Below are 22,744 nucleotides of genomic sequence, written 5' to 3'. Positions count from 1 at the left end.
GTCTTAGATAGTCCTTATCATCATATGGTATGTAAATGCAAACCCAGTTGTTCTCCTTCGATATGTAGGCTCTTTCCTGATTGTCTAAGCATTTCTGAATATTCTAAACAGAAGGGTAAAGGGAGGGGGAGGCCAGAGCAGAAGGAGAGAAGAGGCACTAGGTGTCAAGACAGATGCTAGCGACGAGGTGGTACACATTGGATCATCATAAAAAGGAAGACAAAGAAAAAACTGAGGAGCTAAACCGCAAAACTGCATAATAGATTTAAGGAATACACAAAGTACATTTCAAATACATGTTTATACAAAGAATATTATACACAACATTCAGTATAAATGGACAAGGACATAATAAAAAAAAAACAGATACACAAATCTAACCTATACACATATTTTCCAGCCATTTTTAGTTTCCCTGTAAACGAATGATTGAAGTGATCGAAGTAACATAGAAAGAAGCGAATCTTTTTTTCAAATGAGACAAAGACGATTGCATTCTAGTCAGTGAGGGATGTTGTAAGGCACCGCTTGGGTTGCTGTGGTTTGCCAGGACGCTCTGACCAACATATGACACACCCATTGGCTTGTCCGTACATTAGAGTCCAACACACACAAAGAAGAGGTCATCAGTAAAGAAATGAGTATTCAGTCTTACTGAGCTGTTTGGTCAATGGAAGAGCAAGAGTTGTCATTTAAGGCAAGTGTAGTAATTGTCACAGTCCCTCCCATTATATCTAAGGCCGTCTCACATTATATTCTAACATTAGTTCATATGGAGCTTTGCAGTTTCCTGTCAATGACCACAAGTTGGCCAATCGTTGCAGTGTCACGAGGGGCCAGCGAATCAGGCATCTGGGAAATGTAGGGATGAGGAAGTGGTAATGTGAAAGCTCTCTGTTAAGGAGTTCCTCATGTGGATATAGGAGCTTTGGTTTGTGGTCCCTTTGCCTCTGTCCCTTTTTGTCATCTGCAGAGAGTTTATGTATTGAGATGCACTGAGATGCTGGACAAGTCGTTTCGGATGATCTCATTGACTGTGGAGACAAAAGGAGAGATATTGTTACTAGAAAACCCCTCAAAACATACCTCTCATTATATCATCATCATTGCCACAATATTCATCTTCATCATCATCATCATCATCATCATCACCATTTTCTGTGGCTGTACCTGTACCACATTATATTTGGTGGTTAAAAGTTTGTCACTGTGATTTCTGCAGATTCATGTAAGACCAATATCTTCACTTTCTCCATAGCCAACACAATTGCAAAGTGAAAAATATATAATTAATTCTAAATCTCTTTTGACACGGCAATAAAAATGATTTTCTTACGAATTTTCAGTGAATCGCCACTGTGGGATTTAGACACAAATACACACTCACACACACACACACCCTTATTCTCTTTCTTGTCTTTCCTGTTCTAGATCCTGTGCCCGCGCGTTTCCCACAGTCGGGCAGACAGAGAGCAGTCCCCTCTCTTTATCTGCTGTGTGCTTTGGCACATTGGGGGGAAGTGACTGACCCATGCCCTAGGACTGGGAGCAAACAAGAGGCTCCTCTGGGCACCCCATGATAAAGCAGAGGAACAGAGACAGAGAAGGGCCACTCAGTCTGGAACTCAGTGAGGTCACCATCCACATCACTGGAGCCAGGAAAGGAAGTCAGCCCCCTCCTCATATCCACTCTGCCCCCACAGACCAGGGCAGACTGGGCCTACCTTATCAACCCCTGGGCCTCTGGACGTACGCACGCACACGCACACACACACACACACACACACACACACACACACACACACACACACACACACACACACACACACACACACACACACACACACACACACAGAGTTGGGGCTCACCTCCCTTGCATGAGGAACTCCCACTGGAAAAAGTCAACCTGAGCCAACACCGCTGGCTGTTTTTACCAGTGATTCCGCTTTGGGCTAAACAGGCTTTTACACGCGGTTATTTTTAGTTACGCCTCCACGGGACAAAAAAAAGGCACAAAAGCACGTTACAATGAAATGATCAAACATTAATGCCAGTCTTCAATTCCATGGTTGTGAAAGAAACAAGAAAATAGCTTGGGGCAAAGAAGTGTTGTCGAAGGGAGGGAAAATCCAACACCTCAGCAGCGTATGCCACAAATGTACCTTTTCTCTGAGAGAAAAGCAGTAGCTTCCTCTCTTCTTGTCAGTCAGGGTAAAAATACTGCCATCTCGACACCCACGTTTTAACCACAGTGTTGTTTTTCTATGCTTTATCAACTAATATTTTCCATTTTCGAGGCGCAGGATTTTCCATTGTGATTTAAAAAAAGATATTGTACAGGTAGTTCAACTGAACTGCCCCTGATGGCCTCCTATCTGAGCCCCATTGACGTTCAGAAAGCCACCGAAACAGTTATTTATAACTAGCTAATGCCATCAGTTATCTGTATCTCAAGGGGAAAATAATCATTCTTAGGTAGGCCTCAAAATTATTGACTGACCAGGGACAAATTAGTTTGTATTCGTGTTTGGTGTTTTACTGTGCTTAAAGCTCCCTATAAGATGTTATGTGGAACTTTATTGCATTATTCAAGGTCCACTCTATTATGAAGTCTGTCTCTAATTATATACACAAGTTACTAGGTAGGGGCTGTCCTAAATTGTAGGCTAGTATCAACGTTAAGGCTTCAAGCCCTGGATCATGTTCATGGAAATGTCTTTGGAAATGGTGATGGAAACGGCTTCAAACAAAAATCTACGTTTCTCATTGGACAAGTAAAGGTAGTCCCTCCCTATTTCAGGCAGTTTTCTTCCATTTAGTGCCTAATTGACATGACCCAGTTGCATTACTGTACCCTAGGCCACCCTGTCCAGTCCTTGAGGAGAATCACATTCTTCTGAGGTGAGGAAAGAAGGGGAAATGGGTCAGAGGTCATCTTCCATGATGCAACACTAACCCAGATGACAGCGCTTTACTCACTTCACTCCCCCCATCCACCTCACTCTCTCTCATATGAAAGAGACAACCACAAAAACACAGTAAAATGGTGAGAAGTCATATTTGAGGGTGAATATTTTGTTTGAAATTGAATTTTTCTATAAATCAAGGCAGTTCAAGGTATTGCACAACCTTGTGAGTTAGTGCAAGACTGCAATGTCTCCTCATAGACTGAGTAAGACCCTATCAAATATGCTCCTGACAAAATAAAAAAATTATGATACTTCATGCATATGATAAAATAGGGATGTTGGTAGATCATGGCGTTTGCAATGCCAGGGTTGTGGGTTCGATTCCCACGGGGGGCCAGTATGAAAAAATATAATGTATGCACTCACTAACTGTAAGTCGCTCTGGATAAGAGCGTCTGCTAAATGACTAAAATGTAAAAAATGTAAATGTATAATTGTAAAAATAATATGAACCTTCAGTAGATAGGCAGTCAGTATCAAATGTAGTTATATTATATAAAGTCATATTAATTTAGGTTATGATAATATTATTGCAATATTATTGCAACCACTACAGATGTTAATGTGTGACTCTCCTTGGATCAAACTTTGATTGATGATAACACTACTATTGGTCAATCATCCATATATTTATATATTCTTATTCCATTCCTTTACTTAGATTTGTGTGTATTAGGTTTTTTTGTTGTGGAACTGCTAGATATTACTTGCTAGATATTGAAGCACAAGCATTTTGCTACACTCGCAATAACATCTGCTAACCATGTGTATGTGACCAATACATTTGATTTGATTTGATGCAATTCCAACCTGCTTGACAAGCTTCTCAACAGCATCGGAAACATATTTTTTTTTGGTTCCGGTTTCTCATGTATGGAAAGCTATAAGTGGGAGAAGTCCTTTGTTGAATAAACAAAAACAGTGGAAAATTCAACTGAACATATTCCACTCATGCAAAACAACACAATCCTCGGCAAAAAAATTATGAAAGTGTCATCCTTTATTACCTCAAGTACCTCTATTCACGTCCAAACCACAGCTATAGCTGCCAGCCTGTTTAACAGCTCATTTTGGAAGGTGTGTGAGTGACAGAGGGGGATCTCAATTGTGTGTTCCTTGATTTCTCACCTCCTCTCTCCTTCTCAAAACACATAGAAGATCAGAGGGGAGAAAAGTTAGATTTTCTCCTACAATCAGTAGGAGACAAGGAAGTATGGAAATATAGTTGAGATTCACCCTGAGAGTGTGTCAATGAAGCAGCCATCGCTCCTACTCACCTCTATAATTATCCTGCTGCAGTACTTTCTATGTGTTTGTGCAGTGGAGAGTACACATCTAACCATATTTCTAAGGACGGACAGGCAATAGATGGATGTATCTATGGGATTGGCTTGGGTTGGGCTTTCTAATGTCTCTGCTACAATTCAGCTTTCCCACAGGGGTGTGGCCATTCTGAACAAGTGTATAGAGAGCTCTCCAAGGTACTCTCTCTGTCGACATAAACAATCATTAAAAACAACTTCCCTCATCTCAAGGAGGAGCTACAAAGCCCCTCTGAAAGGGCCCAAAGTGCACAGCAGAGGGACTGCAATGCCGTATAATTAAATTTCAAGCTTTGAATAAACAATGTTTGTCAGTTGTACATGAAATTAGAACACAGCACCAAGTGAACCGGGAGGTTTAGATTACAGGCTGCTGTTAGGTTAAGCTACCGTAATGTGCCTGAAATGGCCGCCAAGGCAGTAGGCACCCAAAAGGTTAAAGAGCTTGTCAACGTTCAATTCTGATAAAGACTGATCCGAGACCAACAGCCAAGTCCATCAGAGCAGCAGTGGAGCAATTTGGCTCTATTTTGATTTAGTTATCCAGGCAGAAGCATTATGACTTCATTTGGGCGAGGAGAACGCGCCACCCGAGCTCCCCTAGCCGAACCTGACCCGCGCGGGGGATTGAGTTAGCCGAGGTTAGCGGATAGCGTTGGCGTCAGGGTTCGATAACATCCAGGCTTCCTCTGAGAACAGAGGATAGCCATGTGGTTAGAGGAGACGGAGAGGAGAGCCTCCCGGGCCGCAAAAACGCTCGGTGGTCCCTGCAAGCGTAACCCGATTCCCCCTATACCCAATCAACGACTGGCAATGACCTGGCAGCAGCGCGGACTTCACTTCACCTTCTTCCTGTTCAACTTTCTAAACATGCCCTTTGAACTCTGAGTTGTAAGCGTTGTAAGAGAGGCATCCTGCTTGGGAGTTTCTATTCTCTCTGGCTGCTCATGAAGGAAGGCATAGCTAACTTCCTGAAACACTTTCACAGGTTGGATAAAACTACATAAACTCCAGTGGTGTTAGGGTTAGAGACCTCGGTGCTGTATGGAGGGGTAATCTTCCTATGCTTACACTTCCCCGGGCCCTCGAGTGCCCCATAATGCCTTGTGAGAAAGACAAGCACAGCTTCCACCTATTGTGTTGTTCTGGCTCCCTACTGCATATGAAAAATCTGATCTGAATCATAATGGTCATTCATATAAACATGCTGTCTATAAACATGGCCACACACTCGCATGCAGGCACACAAGTGCACCAACACATACAGACAGCATCCATGCATGCACGCACGCAGGCAAACAGATAGACAGACAGACACAAACAGGCACACAAACAAGCACGCATGCCGACACACATGCAAACCATGGCATGAAAATCCATATGATTTAGGAACAATAGCGGAATGCAACAAAATGATGCATTACCCTTCTTTATTTCAAAATACTGTAATAGGCAGAAGAGGGGAGTACAGCCATTTGGACATCCACAAAAACAAATGCTAAACCTCGTTTGAACTCAACGTGTATGTGAAATTGATTTGTTGAGGAAGCTGAACTGGAGTTTGAAGCTGCTAAAGAGAGACAATTGAATTTCCTGCTACATATTACTTTTGTTTCCCCACAATATCAAATCTGCTCTCGGTTTCAGCAGAAACGCTTAATGGATAATTTGCAGCCTCCCACACACGTCTGCAACAACTAGAGGGAGAGGCTGGATGCACGTCACGCACTCCTCTTCTCATAAGAATCTGTCAGAACCAGTGTTGTGAAGGGGGGTGAAACGGTCAGAGCATGCAGACACGCACGCACATACCCATGCATGCACGCACGAACACACAGCCTATGCATGCACGCAGACACACACAGACAGACAGACACACGCACACACAGCACGCAGCATACTCACGCACACACATATACACAAACTCATCCCTATAGATAAACGCAGGTGGACACAGAGAAATCACACTAAGCTAATTCATCTCAGCCTAGCAGGTAGACAACAGCGTCTGATACCCTAGGAAGCCCAGTGGGTGTAATGATGTGATTATATGTGCAGACAGGGATATATCACCCCCACAACTCTGCTGATGTGTGAAGCCTGCCTTTCCCCATGTGGAAGCACTCAGCCTCACGACTGACCGGAGGAGACTAAAGAAAAAGTTAAAGTGTGTGCTAGAGAGAGCGGAGAGAGAGGGGGGGGGGGTAAAAAATGAAGTTGACTGTGAGGGTCTCTGCTCGAGTTTTACAACCCTTCCGGCAGCAGCTGGCCAGCTGCGCAGACGTCGATGTGTGCCCTGGGCCTCGGCCAATCCGCTTCCTCCACTGCCAAGGTGCACACCAATGGTAGGGGGGGGGGGGGGGGGGGGAGAATGGGGGGGGGGGGGGGGGGGACTAATGGTTAACAGAGGCTGAGGCTGAGCCACGCTGGCTGAGAGAGCGAGAGAGGGAGTCCTTGGATCTCCAGGAATACTTTCCTCTGATGGCTGCTACTGCTTGCCGGACCTCCGAGTATAGCTCCACGGAGAACAGCCTTGAAAAATGGCAAAGTTTCTTAATACCATGTGGAGCAGTGGAGAGCAGGGAGTGGGGAGACAGCGAGATAAAGTGGAGTGCTGCTCTCATCTCATCTCATCTCCACCTGTGTCTTCCTACGTGAGTCTCTGATGTGCTCCTCATCTCAGACTACTTCCTTTATTGGTCTCCGAAGTCAGATGAAGCCTGCTCGTTGCCAGGCTAAACAAGTGGATCCCTAGAGAGCTAGCGAGCGTCTGCTCTGTGCTCAGCCCAGACGGAAAAACACCAGGCAGTAGCCAGAGGGCTGCAACAGCAGCCTCACAGACCGAAACAGGCTGAAAAAACAATAGCCAGCCACCCCAAAATTAGACAGCAAATCTAAAAACAACAGCTTTTTCACTGAAAACCACCCAACACTGATCTGCTTGTTTTGGCAAGGCACATTCTCTTTGATCTTCTATGGTATGTTGCTCCTGCTCCCTCTCCTCCCTATCTTACTTCTCTGTGAGATGCCGCCGCCGCCCGTCCCTCTCCTCCTCTCACTTCCTCTAAGGCCCAGGGGGCGGTGGGGGTGTTAGCTGGGGCCCGTCTCTAGGGACGATGCTGGGGAGGTGTTTACATGGTTAGGGCCGCTCTCCTGTGAGCTCATCATCGAGGGACTGAAATGAGTCACTTGATCATCTTCCCTGTGTGCTCTCCTAGTTTCTCTACTACTAACAGTACAAAGTAAACCAGCGGTACCAAGATTTCATGATATATTTGATAGTGAAATTAAACAGGGGTGTTAATCTCATTCTGCATGCTATAGTTGTGCTCTATGTGTTTCTTGATGTTTAAAGTTGCAATATGTAACTTTTTGGGCGACCCGACCAAATTCAAATAGAAATGTGTGTTACAGATCTGTCATTCTCATTGAAAGCAAGTCTAAGAAGCGGTAGATCTGTTCTATGTGCGTTATTTCTATGCTGCCCGTTCTTAAGTTTTGTTTTTGCATCTTTTACTTTCGGTTTTGTACACAAGCTTCAAACAGCTGAAAATACAATTTTTTTGTTATGGAAAATATTATTCACAGCGGTTTATATGGTACAATGATTCTCTACACTATACTTGCTTGTTTTGTCACATAAAGTGAAATTAGGCGAACTATTAGAATTTTAGCAACCAGGAAATTGCAGAGCGATTTCTCCATAGTGCATCTTTAATTGAACAACACTTTATGAGAAGATGTCATTTCACAATGGGGATTGAGTAAGTGGTATAAAATGAGGCAATGCCAGTGAAATAATGAAATAAATGAAGTATTTTACACAACAATGTGTCAATTGCAGGTCACAAGTTCACGAGCAACATAATCAAGAAAGAAAGAATAATAATAATGCGCAGCCAAGCCTAACGAACCACAACATCTACAAATATCTGAGTGAGAGAGTGAGTGAAACACACGTTTGCATGGTGGAGATATGAAAGGAGACAGATTAAAAACGTTCAGCATGCCTCATTGACTAAAGGTTTCATGCTAAAATAACGATGGCCATCAGATATGACTGGTCTGATTGATACCGAATTGGAAAGGCTTGAGGCAACAGTGGCTAATGCACATGGATAGAGATCTCACTTTTTGAATATGGTGGAAAAGCTTGGACATATTGAAGCGATCATACTTTGCTAGATTACAACCATCTGAGTGAGAATTTGGCCGTACACCTGCATATAATGGGATTTATGACATCAGCATTTGTATTCTGCCTCTTTAAATCACCTGTTCCCTGTCAGTCGTAATGTGGGATTTCAGAATCCACGTTTTTATATAGAAAACCACATTCCCTGCATCCAAAAAGGCTTACCTCAGTGCAAGTTTTATTAGCCCCTATCTATCATAGACATAAGGCTTAGAGAGGTACCTTGTCGTTTGAGTGTACGTGTGTGCGTGTGTTTGTGTGTGCATGTGTGTGTGGAGAGCCTGGCACTTGGCCTTCCACAGGACCATTGCTCTTTCCATCCCGGTGAAGAGGTATGAGCTCTTGTTCTTTGCCATCTCTTTCATGCATTACAAGAGGAAGCCCTTGAACTTGAAAATATACTCCTGGAGCGCCCATCCCAATGCCAGCAGGGATATTGCCTCAATCTGCCTCGCAATGTTGGATATACAGCGAAGACCTTGCCATGAGGAACTTCCAAGAGTCACAGCTCATCACAGCGCAGCACTAAAACTCAGACGGATGGACACTAAATCCACAAAAGGCTCATGCAGTGCAGAGAAACTCCTCCTGTCTCTTGTCTCCAACACTCCTGCTGAGATCTTGCTACTGACCTACAGGGTCAGACTTATATTTACTGTAAGTCTCAGATCTGATTCACACTCAGTCCACTGACCTGGAATCTGCTCTGAGTCTACACTGTTTTAAATCTTCTCCCGCCTGCTATGATTGGTAGACTGAGAGGTAAAAGGGTCAACTTAGGGTGACTCATGGACTTACTTACCTGGGCTAGGGTTAAAGGGAAGGGGGTGGGTTGGCTTGGCAAGTCCTCTCCTCACGTCAACCTCTTTTTTGATTTACCTAGAGTGCAGACAGACAACCTTCCTACATCTGGAGGTTCTGATCCATCCAGCCAACCTAGATAATATAAAATCTATAGGGATCCCAGGATATCTGTTCCAACTTCTTCCTACACACATCACAGCAACCATGCGCACACATGCAAACTAACACACAGACAGACAGACAGACGCACGTACGCACGCACACAATATCCTATCTGAGCCGTCACTGGTAAATCATAGCTAGCGGTTTCACCTGATTATGGCCATACGATTTCATCACCTGTAGATTTAATGCTTGCCTTCGCTTGGGGAATTCGCCACATGAACGTCTTAGCAGAGAGGGAGTCCTGCTCTTTTTTGTAAATACAGTAAATCTTACTGATTCAATTAAAACATATGTGACATCTCCACTCACTTGGAGCATTTGCAACTGACCTTATCTGACACAAGGAATGTGTGAGCAGATGTGACATGAGTGATTTATAATACCTAATAGAGAGAATCTCAAAGAAAAATAAACTAAAGTTTTAAAGAGCGCAGCTTTGCAATCTCATATCACCGACAAGTTTTAACCTGGACTCCCCTGACTAGCTCTTAGTGGTCTTACCTCTTAGTGAGATATGGCAGTAGACAGGGTCAGCTAAGCTTCCACCTTCTATACATGTTAATATAGAGATGAGAACTTAAAATTGTAGTATGAGAGAAAGAGGTCAGTCTGGGGAGTCTAGGGACTAATTGAGATTTATATCCTTCACGGTTCATAAGCCAGCAATGGGACACTGAACGCTCACCGCTTCTGAACGATCCTTAAAAGCAAACCCATTCAACCTCAGCATGGTTTTTCTCTGCTCTACAGGTGCTCAGTGGGAAAAAGAGAAAAAGAGAGAGAAATACACTCCTCCTCTCCGAGCCAAGTTTTTCTTTCTTAGACTTCTATCGATTCAGTTTCTAACAGCTTCTGCCCAGTCAGAAGCGCGTATGTTCTGTCTGCGTGTGAAGTACAGGGGCATTGGAAGAAACTGCCAGGGAATCTAACCAGAGAATGCATGCTTCTTGCTTCACGCTCACATTTTCCCCTCTCACTCTCAGTATGTCTGTCGGCCTCTTCTTCCCCACTAAGTTTTCTCTGGTCGACAAGCTTCTCGTGAGTCTGCCCTGAGCGTGTCTGACTGAATATCCCTGGATCTAAGCAGGTGTTGAGGGTGCCTGTAACCCCCCCATAGCCTTCTCATTGCAGCTTCTGTCCAATTGCTCTCTGTATTTCTCTCTCTCTCTCTCTCTCTCTCTCTCTCTCTCTCTCTCTCTCTCGAAATACATATATAAATATACGTGTATGCCATTTAGTAGACATTTTTATCCAAAGCAACTTCCCACTGGGTAAAAACTGGTTGAATCAACGTTGTTTCCATGTCATTTCAACCCCAAAGATCAATGTGATGACGTTAAATCAACGTGCAAAAAGTAATCAACCTAAGGCTATTTCGTCTTTTTCTCACCCAACTTTTAACCTAAATCCAATGACATGGTGGCATTTGTTGTTGATTTCACGTTGGATTCACGGTTAGTTGACAACTCAACCAAATGTAAATCAAAACTAGACATTGAACTGAGGTCTGTGCCTAGTGGGTTTCTCTCTCTCTCGCTCTCGCTCTCTCTCTCTCTCTCTCTCTCTCTCTCTCCCTCTGTGTCTCTTGTTCTCTCTCTGTGTCTCTCTCTTTCTCTGTCTCTTTCTTTATCTACGATTCTCATTCCACAAGGAGAATATATACTCTAAAGTAGCTTTATACTACGACAATATCTCCTGTGATCCTGACGCTAAAACTTGACATGATTACAGAAAGAAATCCAGAAGAAATCGATAATAATTATTAATGTGTATCGGTGAAAACTCATTTTCTCTCTGTTGAAACATCTGTGTAGAGGATGATTTGTGTAATGGCGTGCACCATTGAAACAGGGGGTGATGTGCAGTTAGTTTATAGGCCAGTGACAGAAGCTACTGGGGGACTACTCGTTCTTCCCCACTCTCTCTCTCTCTCTCTCCCCTGCCCCCCACCCACTTTCACTCCCTCCCCTCAGCAGAACACAGCAGAGACGGGGTGCTTTGCCAAGAGCAGCAAACCTCACGGCATTCCCCATCCTCCCTGGTTGGAACAGCCCTCTTCTGTTGACATCCGTCACTACAGGATACTATTTCACTGAGCTAATACATTTCAGATGGGGCCTATTATTAAGGAGTCTGAAATGAGAGATCTGCTTCTGTTTTCCGATGCCACAGGTATTTACCTTCCCCAACAAACTAACAACAAAAACCCCACCGGTATGAAGAGTGTGTGAGTGAGAACTCACTGGCAGATCCGCTTTGTAAAGGGGGACTTAACACAGGAATGTGTGTTTGTCTGTGTGTGTATCTACGTGTGGGCGTAGATCGTGTGTTGTGTGTGTGCCAGCAGACAATCACAGCAGTGAGAAAAGATTTACCGTGTACCATTCAGAAGCCAATATGTCAGTGGTCTGGAGCAGAGGAAGCTACAATCATATCTAGTATAATGGCTTTGCCAGGCTACAGATAACCTCAACGGCTCACAGGCCAAAAGGGAGTCAAATGAGAGTCAATCAAAGCCTGTGGAGAATAATATAAACAATCCTGTCAGTGTTGTAAACCACATGCACATCAATCATCTTTAGATGCTGTGGAGAGAATGCATGGGGCTATGGGGCGCAGGGGTACCACCACCCCCACCACCTCCCCCAGATGCACGGCCCATCCCAGGCCAAGCCACAGGCCTCTCTTTGGGGCTTGACCCGCTGCGATTCGCGTGGCTCGGTGGCTTCTGAATGTCTACTCTCGGAGCCTCAGAATGCAAGCCACAGAAACCAGCCATCTAAACGGCTGCGTCAGGAGAATCTGCATAAACACACATCACATGCTCATCCAGGCAAGTACAAATGATAGAGTAATAAAAAGTCCTACCAACACACACATACACTCACACGCACGCACGCACCCACATGCGCACACACACCTTACTTTCGTTATATCTATTATGAGAAAGCACAGCTAGCCACAGTGTCAATTGGCCACTTGGTGCACCTATACAAAGGACTTCGCTTCAAAGAACTGGAGTTTGTGATGCCATAGATTGGCTTCTACCTAAATCAGTTCACGCACTGTACCTAACCATGTGCGCACAGCATGGAATAATTAGACAATAATCAGACACTCTCACAGTAGCAAATCGTCTCAAAGCATTCCAGACATCTAAGCATTCTTTCATAAACACAAAACCCATTAAAAAGGAAATCTGGTCTCGCATCTAATTACATCAGGCCTCTGACATGGAGAGACCCAATTTGTTTAGATATAGGGCTGCAGTTACGTGGTACACGGATTCTTTCACAGTGACTGTGGATATTATGACAGAGCGGCTGAAAGCACAGCAGACTACTGTGGTTAAGCTGCCGGGCCTGTAGGAACACATTTGAAAATACCCAGAGCCCAATGGAACTTAATAGGTTGACATCTAAGAACTTTTGCCTCTGGGGATGCTCTTGCGACAAAAGAGGTCCCCTAAATATTGCCCAGAAATGACCTAATTGGACAGAAAGGGGCACATCTTCCCACACCCATGAGCAAAAGCATACATTATTAGCTTAAAACAAAGGATTGTTGCATATCGCGGGGGCTGTTCGATGCTAATGCAGTACGCCACAGGATGTTTTTGTGCTAGTCAAGGGCAGTCAAGTCTGGGGTGAACCAGGGGCTATATCTGTTCTTAGTTCTGAATTTTATGAATGGGGCATGCTTATTTAAGATGGAGAGGAAAGCACTTTTGAAGAACATCCAGGCATCCTCTACTGACGGAATGAGGTCAATATCCATCCAGGATACCCGGGCCAGATCAATTAGAAAGGCCTGCTCGCTGAAGTGTTTTAGGGAGCGTTTGACAGTGATGAGGGGTGGTCGTTTGACCGCGGACCCATTACGGACACAGGCAATGAGGCAGTGCTCGCTGAGGTCCTGGTTGAAGACAGCAGAGGTGTATTTAGAGGGTAAATTAGTCAGGATGATATCTATGAGGGTGCCCATGTTTACGGATTTAGGGTTGTACCTGGTAGGTTCCTTGATGATTTGTGTGAGATTGAGGGCATCTAGTTTAGATTGTAGGACGGCCGGGGTGTTAAGCATATCCCAGTTTAGGTCACCAAGCAGTACGAACTCTGAGGATAGATGGGGTGCAAGCAATTCACATATGGTGTCCAGGGCACAACTGGGGGCTGAGGGGGGTCTGTAGCAAGCGCCAACAGTATGAGACTTATTTCTGGAAAGGTGGATATTTAGAAGTAGAAGCTCAAACTGTTTGGGCACAGACCTGGATAGTATGATAGAGCTCTGCAGGCTATCTCTACAGTAGATTGCAACTCCGCCCCCTTTCGCAGTTCTATCTAGACGGAAAATGTTGTAGTTCGGAATAGAAATGTCTGAATTTTTGGTGGCCTTCCTATGCCAAGATTCAGACACTGCTAGAACATCAGGGTTGGCAGAGTGTGCTAACACAGTGAATAACTCAAACTTGGGGAGGAGACTTCTGATGTTAACATGCAAGAAACCAAGGCTTTTACGGTTACAGAAGTCAACAAATGATAGTGCCTGGGGGGTAGGAGTGAAACTGGGGGCTATAGGGCCTGGGTTAACCTCTATATCACCAGAGGAACAGAGGAGGAATAGAATAAGGATACGGCTAAAGGCTTTAAGAACTGGTCTTCTAGTGCGTTGGGTACAGAGAAGAGGGGCGTTGTAGAATTGATTCAGGGCATTATGTACAGACAAGGATATAGAAGGATATGAGTACAGTGGAGGTACACCTAAGCATTGGGTAACTATGAAAGAGATAGCATCACTGGAGGTACCGAATGAGTCGGTCTCCGCGTGTATGGGGGGTGGGACAAAGGAGCTCTCTGAGGCTGGTTGAGCTGAACTTGGGGCTCTACAGTGAAATTGTATAATAAGAACTAACCCAAACAGCAAATGGCTAGGCATATTGACATGGGTGAGAGGCATAACGCAATCACAGGTGTAATTCGAGAGGGCTAAGACAACAACTGGTAATGGCGACGAAAGTTTGGGCTGAGGCTAAACAGAAAAACAGGATGGGATACCGTGTAAAGGAACAGTCCAGCAGGCATTAGCTTTGTAGCTGAGTGATCATAAGGTCCAGTGAACAGCACTAAGTAAGCCCGGGAGCAGATCGTAGGCTGCTAAAGCACAGGCGAGCAGGAGGCACGGCTATTGATTGCGCGTGCTAGCGGGCCGGGGCTAGCAGATGGATCTTCGTGGTCGTCGCAACGGGAAGCCTGTTGAAACCACATCAGACGTTTACGTCGCCAGTCGTGATGGATCGGTGGGGCTCCGTGTCAACACTAGGAGGTCCCGTCCGGTTGACAGAGAGGTAGATAGCCGGGAGATGGGCCTGGCTCGAGGCTAGCTCAAGGCTAACTGGGGCTAGCTTCGGACAGTGGTGATTAGCCAACAACAACAACAGCCACTCTGTTGCAGCTAGCTAGTTGCGATGATCCGGTGTTAAGGTCCAGTGATTCCGGCAGAAAATCCGATATGCTCTGGCTCGATAGCGCGATGTGCAGACTGGCCGATAACTGTCCAGGCTAGAGCTGGCTGGTAGGTAGTGCAGGCCACGGACAATGGTGAAGACCGCTAACGGTGGCTAATAGCAAGTAGCTAGTTAGCTGGCTAGCTGGCTAGTTTCAGCCAGAGGTTCTGGATAAAAATAAATAATAGAATCCGTTCCACATTGGGTAAGGCGGGTTGCAGGAAAGTATATTTAGTTAACGGATGGAAAGTGAGATTGAGAAATATACATGAAAATATACATGAAAAAGACAAAGAAAAAAAAAAACAGGCTATTTACATGAGGACACTATAGAAAACACGAACACACTGCTACGCCATTTTGGAAATCACCTTCCTTATGAGTTTACTATATTACTAAAGATACTGTAATTCAAAGCTTGATGTGGACAGGTTACCATACTTTCACCATTATATGTAACCACTTAAATAGGAATATTTCCCTTCCTCATTATCTTGGACCAGAGAGCCAATAACACGATGACATGTCATAATAGGGGAGAACGTGTAGAAAGCAGCTGGTCCCAAACAGGAACCAGAGAACTTCTCAAGCCTCACCAAGAGGACAGAGATAAAAGCACACTGAGAGGAAACAGAACACAGTGCTAAAGGTAATCCAAAGTGCTTCACACACACACAGTGCTAAGGTAACCTATTCCTCAAAGCTCGATGAGATCTTGCTATGACCATTAGATCATGGTATATGCTGATTTCAAGGTTTCATTGAGTCCAGCATGCATTAATTATACAACAGAACATCAAATAGTTACATTAAAAGTGTAAGGAGTGGAGAGATCTCTCTGAAGACGTTCCTTGCTTTGGACTTAATCCTATTTCTAAGTCATTGCATATCCTATCCTACTATATACGTAAGTAATGTGATAAGCAAAGAAAGGATATTACTCGTGACTAATAGTACATTGGGCCAGTCTATGATAACAATAGTAAAATTATAAAAATATTTGTTTAAATTTTAGGGTACAAGACATGGTTTTGATTCCACTAGGAGAAATCTTCAGTTGATACAATGTCGTAGTGATCTTCATAGTTTCTCTAACCATCTCCTAAGCCGTCAATGGCTCTCAGAGGCCTATCATACGGACTTGTATAATTTTTTCCTACCATTATAAAACTTCCCAAAAGCTTACACCCTCCTTTATCCACCATCAGTTCAAGGTCCTGCCAGGAAAACAAGATTCCTAACATGAAAAGGCAGCAATAATAACAATATTAAAAAGTCCACATCCTCTCTGAAGTCATAAATAATAAAAAAGCCATCACCCTTCTATTATACCTGTCAATAGCATGAAGCATAAGCCGTGGGGATAGGAGGTCTTGACACTGCACTTAACCAACAGAGAGTCCTACTCTCCCGCCTCTATTAGCCCAGGCTCCGCCCCCTCCCAGCAGAGTTGGGGGTTAAAGGGCGAGTGTTGTGAAAGCACAGGCTCTAACCGCTAACGGCTGACCATCAGATGGTCTACCTTTCCACCTCACACATACACGCAGGCTCGCAGACACAGACACACACATGCAGGCAGAACGCACGCATGCAAGCACACACGCACGCACACACATACACGGGAGAAACTCAATAACAACAGCTCAGAGAGTCCGTCCCATTAGACACCCCCCACCCCAACCGCAGCATCTTTAATGAACCCCCTCACCCCACCTCCACGCCAGCCTCGCGACACACACACACTCCGATGTTAGAGACTCAGCATGTTTTCAGAGCGGTGCGGACACGCTCTCAATCATCATTAGGGGTTTTGCAGAGTCCTGGGGTCTGGGCACCTTGCCAGGATGTGTAAAAGTTTCCATGAGAAAAGCTTGAGTTACCGTTGGAGGGGAACGGTGGCGGACGGGGATCCTCAGAAATGTTAGAATGCTGTATTGTTGTTGGGGAATGGATAGAAGGAGAGAAAAAGAGAGGGTGGAAAGACGAGGTCTGTCTAGAAACCTGTTGCCACTCACGTCTGACTCTCTGCCTCATGCAACACAGGGTCTGTTTTCTCTGCTCTCTGCCTCATGCAACACCGGGTCTGTTTTCAGTTCCGAAAAATAACTTCAATTTCATTTCAATTATAGAAAACTTGAGTTGAGGAGGAAACAACTACTGGCAAGCTGACCCTGAAATATAAGGTAATCAGAATACACATCTCAAGTGTCAGAAATCAGCAGTGTACATTTGGTTGCGTTTTTCTCATGTGGGTGAATAAGGCCCCTCTGTATTCAGCTGTAACCAGATGGTAAGAGTCTGGCTGGCTGATTAGCGTTAGCCCTGTGCTAATTCAGCTGCGCTTCATGATATCACCCATCACACCAGAAGCTAATGAGAGAAGACACACAGCGGCAGCCTCGCTGGATCAGACAGATGCCCAGGCCTGTAAACTATGACTGCATTACACACTTGCGTACATGTACACATACACACACACACACACACACACACACACACACACACACACACACACACACACACACACACACACACACACACACACACACACAGGCACAAAGAGGCCTTCATAAGCACCCTGGATCGAGGACTGGGGGTGCGTAATGTGTCCCAAAGCCTTCAAATCTGCTGTGTAAACAGCAGCCAAGTCTAGGATCAAAGCGGATATGTGTGTGCGTGTGACGGGAGGGGGTATGATGTCACCGCAACTGCAGCTCGGCTAGGACGTGTGACAAAACATGGCGTCATCACAGCCCCCTGTTTTATGGGTTAATTAGCCAGGCTAACAAGGCAAGCGTAAATATACTGCCCTCCTCATTCTTCATAACTTCTATTGTTTTTATCGATGTCGTTTGCATGACATTGTACTCAATGCCATATGTATTGTGAATCACCCCGGATTAAAGAGAGCGAGGGGTATGACTCAACGTGAAATGTCTTTTTTTACTTCTAGAAACTTCTGGTTAATGTAAACCTCACATAAAATATGTATATATTGCGTTTGGCGTATGACAATGGGCCCGAGACAATACAACGACCTCTTGAAAATTCACTTTAACATACATATTGCTTCCATTCCCCCTAAGCATCAATCCATGGACCTTGGTCCAGGTTTATTCGCTCACTCAACTCTCCTGGCTATCGTGAGACAGACAGACCCCTGCTGCAGCGAACCAATGGCGGCCGCAGGCCAGCAGTCCTAAATACATCCCCAGCACAAGCCAACTGATCATTCATCAATTTAAATACAATCGCAGCTCCTGGACATTACCCAAAAAGCTTTGGGGCACCCTTTTACAGACAGACGGTGCGTAATGTCCTGCAGTTAGCTAGCCTCGAGGCTCCAATGCTCCATCACAGAAGTAGTGGATGGAGTGGTGCTAGCTGGGAGGTGGTAGGGGGTTAGGGGGTTGAAGGGCAGTTAGAGGGGCTTATGTTCAACTTGTCATCCCCTCCCCCTCTAGATCTCCTACATTTCTACCCCACACTGACAACAGAGCTCCTTACGGTACAGTAGCTCAGCCTGTTGATAGGTTGAGTGATTTCTCGGGGGCTGGGTTAGCCGTGCGAGCCGACGGCCAGTGAGAGACATTTCCTCTGGCTGATGAGAGCCTGAGGCCTGAGTGTGGGAGTGTTCCTCTGGGGAAGCTCAAGTGTTGTCCCGCTGCAGAGCTCAAATCAATGGCTCCAAACAGGCCAGGGTGGGACACTATGCTATGCGGCTAGCGCTAAATCACCACCGCCTGCCCAACCGCCTGGTGAGGTCATCCCCTACCGTCGCCCCTCTAATGGAGCAACTCGCTAACATATGATAATAACTGACGGTAATGACTGTGGAAAGGGAGCTCGCCACTCGCCGACTTCTCCCAAGTCTAATTTATTTTGATCTCAGGCTCATTTGAGGGGGCCGGAATGGTCCGGAATGGGGCCGGTGGGCCTAAGCGGTATAGGGTGCAGATGCCTTTGGAGTATGCTGTTACCACCGCACACTTACTGGGACTCCAGGAGCGCAGTTAGCCCACCACAGATGCTTATTCAAGACATTAGATGAGGCGAGATTGCAGCGCGCCAAGGTTTTACCAGGGCCGCCTTGGTAGGCCTCTGCCAATCAATACGCATTCCTGGGAATCTCTAATGCATCTGTAATCACAGGCCCAATAACATTTGGCCACTGGGTCCAGAGAGATGGGCACCGCTAAAGTGACAGTGGATGGGGTGGTGGTGACGGTGGTGGAGCATGAAGACAAGGTTACTTCTTAAGGGTTATAATTTAAAATTTTGAATATTTCCATACTATAGAAATTACGGCGTAAAATGACCCCCTAACAACCTTTTACCTAGCACAAAATAAAGCTTGAGTTTCACTCTTATTCGATTAATTATCATACTCTGGCTCCTTTGCCTGCCATAACTACTGAGAAGTTTGAGAAGGAATTGGACATGTACATGACAATGCTAATCGTATTTCCTTTGGATTTAGCGCCAGTGTTCTCTTGTTTCAATGTACTGTAAGGGGAAATATGTCAGGAGCTGGAGCAGAGTCAGAAGATAGATGCTAGTTCTGGATGTGTGAAGTGACAAAGACTTATAGAATGTCTTATTTGAGTGTTGTCCATGCTCATTTTATGGAGTTGATAACAGACAGACGTCCACACTTCTCTCTATTGTCTGTTTACGAGGTGAGGACTAACAGGACGGACAGATTTGCTGACAACCACATTTCAATTACAGCTCCGCTACTAAACCCCTCGGCCCCCAATGCCCATCACCCCTGTACTCCCTTGTTGGCTCTGGAGCACGCATGCACACACACAGTGTATGTTGTTTACAGTAGGAGTGAAACAAAAGGTGCACAGGAAGAGTGATGTTCCTGAGTTTAGTGGGGACTCGCCTTGTTCCTCCTGTTTGGATGCAGGGGGACTTTATCTCTTCTGGCATACCGCCACGGATGCTGGGTACCGCACAATCAGAGCATAACAACTATGTGATGAGCAACCCCAACAGGGCCATAACAGGCTGGGAGGGACCAGAGGGAGGGACGATTATGAGGGGGGGGGGACACACATGAAGTATTACACAGGGGGTCAACACACAAATCCTGCGTTCCCCCATTCCCCTGGCTGTGCCTGGGCTCACATCCAGAGGGGCTCTGGTGACCCCCCAGCCTCCACAGCCTCCCTCGATGACGTCAGCTCCAACACTACACACTCCGCAGGGAAAACACGGGAAAACAAAGCGCCTCCTGCCTCCTGACTTCACTCGCAGCGAGGGAGGGAAAAGCGTTGCAGCTCAGGAAACCCCTACCCATTGTTTTGCTTCCTTCATTAGTCGTTGTGTCAACAGTCGGGGCCGGCACGCGTGCGCCACTGTTTTTGTTCTCTTACTCCCTGCCTGACCTCACCGCTTCTGATGTTTTGACAGATTGTTTCAAAATCCCATCAAGGACCAATTGACTGTTAAAATAAAGCTGCTACTAACTCGGACAACATACACGGTAGTTGCGAAAACAAAATGAATCTGGAATGCCTAAAATGAACAAATCTGACGTAAACCCATGTTTGATAGCGCTGAAATTCACCAGGAAAGAGGGAGATGCGGGGAAAGGGTGTGGGTGGGTGTGGGTGTGTAGATAAGCAAAGGTGTAAAGTTAATGTAATGTGCACTGTAAATTGAACATTCTACAGAGAAACGAGAGTCAAATGATTTTTATGACCCTGTGTTTTCATAAGGAAAAACAACACCAATGTGATAAGGATGATGACGATGATGATGTAATGTCACTAGCTTTGATTGACAGGTCTAGGTAGATAAACCTTGTTCTTGTGACTCACCATCATCCAGGTACATCTGGTCCAGATCCTGGGGTTCCCGCTTGACGGTGACGGCTAGGGAGGGGGGGCTGGCGTCCTCCGGCAGCAGGCTGGGAGGGCTGCTCCTGGCCTGGGTCTGGCTCTGTCCCTGGGTGGGGCTGTAAGGTGGTGCCTGGGCGAACGGGCTCTCTGCTGCCCCCCCTGGAGTTGAGGGGTGGGACCCAGGGGAGGAAGAGGGGCTGCTGTTGGGGTAGAGTGTGTGGTAGCCATGGGGACCGGGGCTACCAAGGTGATGTGGGCTGCTGCCCTGGGAGTGGAGCATGCCCAGTGGAGCGTGGTCGGGCGAGGAAGGGTGAACCAGCGGCACTAGGCGCTGCCCTGGCGTCTCCTGGATGGTGAACGCCAAGGGGCCAGTGTGGGCGTGCGTAGGGCTGGTGGAGAGGCACTTGGGGTAAGCCACGGGGGACAGGTCGTGCAGTGTTGGGCTGGAACTGGGTGAGGAGGCGGGCATGCTGCCAATGCTGCCATGGCAAGGCGGGCAGGAAGGATAACCCCCGACCAGGCAGGTGTCAGCGTCCCCCACAGGTATGATAGGAGTGAGCCTGGGTTGGCCATAGTAAGGCTTGGAATGAACAGACAGCCCCTGAGCCCCCAGAGGCTCATATTCATCATTCGGTTCTGTCTTTATTATCGGGACTGGAAAAAGAGAGAGAGAGAGAGGGAGGGAGGGAGACAGAGAGAGAGAGAGAAAAAAGAGAAGAGAGATTAGAAACGTGAGGTAGGTCCACATGGCTGAATGAGTGACTGAGAGTATGAGTAAAGGAGTTGGTGTAGTGAGATGGATTGTGGGTAGGATACCCTCCAAAACCAAACAAACAACCAGCGATTAAAAGAGACTCTGTGTCGGCTGGGCCACTCAAACGCCAGCTCCCCCCCCCCCCCCCCCCCACCCAAAAAAAGAAAACAAAAAAAAGATGAGTCATCAGAGCAGAAAACCACAGCTGGCTCTAATCATGAAACGGCGCAATTTTCTTTGGACTCCTTCAGCTCTGATATCCTATAAAAGAGTGCTTTAAAGTGGCTGGGCTGCTGCTGCAGGAGCCTGGGACCCCTAGGCCTCCATGCTCCAAAAGCAATTGTTGCTCTCAGGACAGAAAGAGAGAGGATGATTTGATTGGGGTGGTTCGTGCTCCTTAAGAGAGTATGGTATGCCTGCGGTTTCAGGAGCTCTGACTTCAGCTAATGCAGGAGGAGAGTGCTATGACCCCACTTGCTCATGCCGCTGTCTTCCAAATCACTCAGAGTCCATTTGGGAGATGTTTCCGCCATTTCCTGATTAGTTTGGACTGACAATCATCGTACAGTAGGTTTCCTGGCTGTGCAATCATCAAGATCAGTTTTCATCTTTCGGAGACTGACCATAACGTATGCACTATTTATTGAATATTTAAACATATCCCCCAGTTACACACACATGCACGCTCGCACACACACTCACATACACACACATACACACACACACGCGCGCGCACACACACACACACACACACACAAAGACCCAAACCTTAAGGAGAAGACGAAAAGGCCAGGTTGCCCTAAGAAAACTCTTTATAAACCCCCCCATGCTCCGATTCTGCCACGAGTACTCTGACACAACTAGGCTTGAATTAAGACACCCAGATGAATAACTAAAAGCTTCTGAGTCACAATACATGCACTGTCTGTTGCTATTTCTGCACACAGTTAAATGTGTTAATGGGTGTGGTTAGTGTTTGATGCCAATCATAACTGTTTTGGTCTGAATCACTCTAAATATCTTCTGACACTCTATTCAGCCCAACAAATAGGCCATCATAAGTGTATTTCTAATAATAGTTACTTTTTACTATATAACAAAGTAAAAACAAGTAAATCCTGATCAAATCAAATCAAATCTTATTTGTCACATGCGCCGAATACAACAGGTGTAGACCTTA

The 22,744-nt window shown here is 45.8% G+C and overlaps 1 protein-coding gene across 1 annotated transcript in view; it reads right to left on the bottom strand.

Moving 5' to 3' along the window:
- Positions 1 to 978: 978 nt before the first annotated feature.
- Positions 979 to 22,744, bottom strand: part of LOC311140568 (nuclear factor of activated T-cells, cytoplasmic 1-like) — a gene marked incomplete at both ends in the record, with an annotated part of 67,593 nt that continues 45,827 nt past the window's right edge. The window contains 2 exons of the mRNA XM_084175684.1: positions 979 to 1,034; positions 20,790 to 21,464. Of these exons, the coding sequence (XP_084031810.1) occupies positions 979 to 1,034; positions 20,790 to 21,464 (731 nt within the window). The remainder of the gene's footprint in view (positions 1,035 to 20,789; positions 21,465 to 22,744) is intronic.

This window comes from Coregonus lavaretus (genome assembly GCF_964263955.1).
Source record: "Coregonus lavaretus genome assembly, chromosome: 13".
NCBI classification, from domain to species: Eukaryota; Metazoa; Chordata; class Actinopteri; order Salmoniformes; family Salmonidae; genus Coregonus; species Coregonus lavaretus.
Note: the sequence above shows the minus strand (reverse complement) of the source record. Positions and strands in the feature narration are given on the sequence as shown.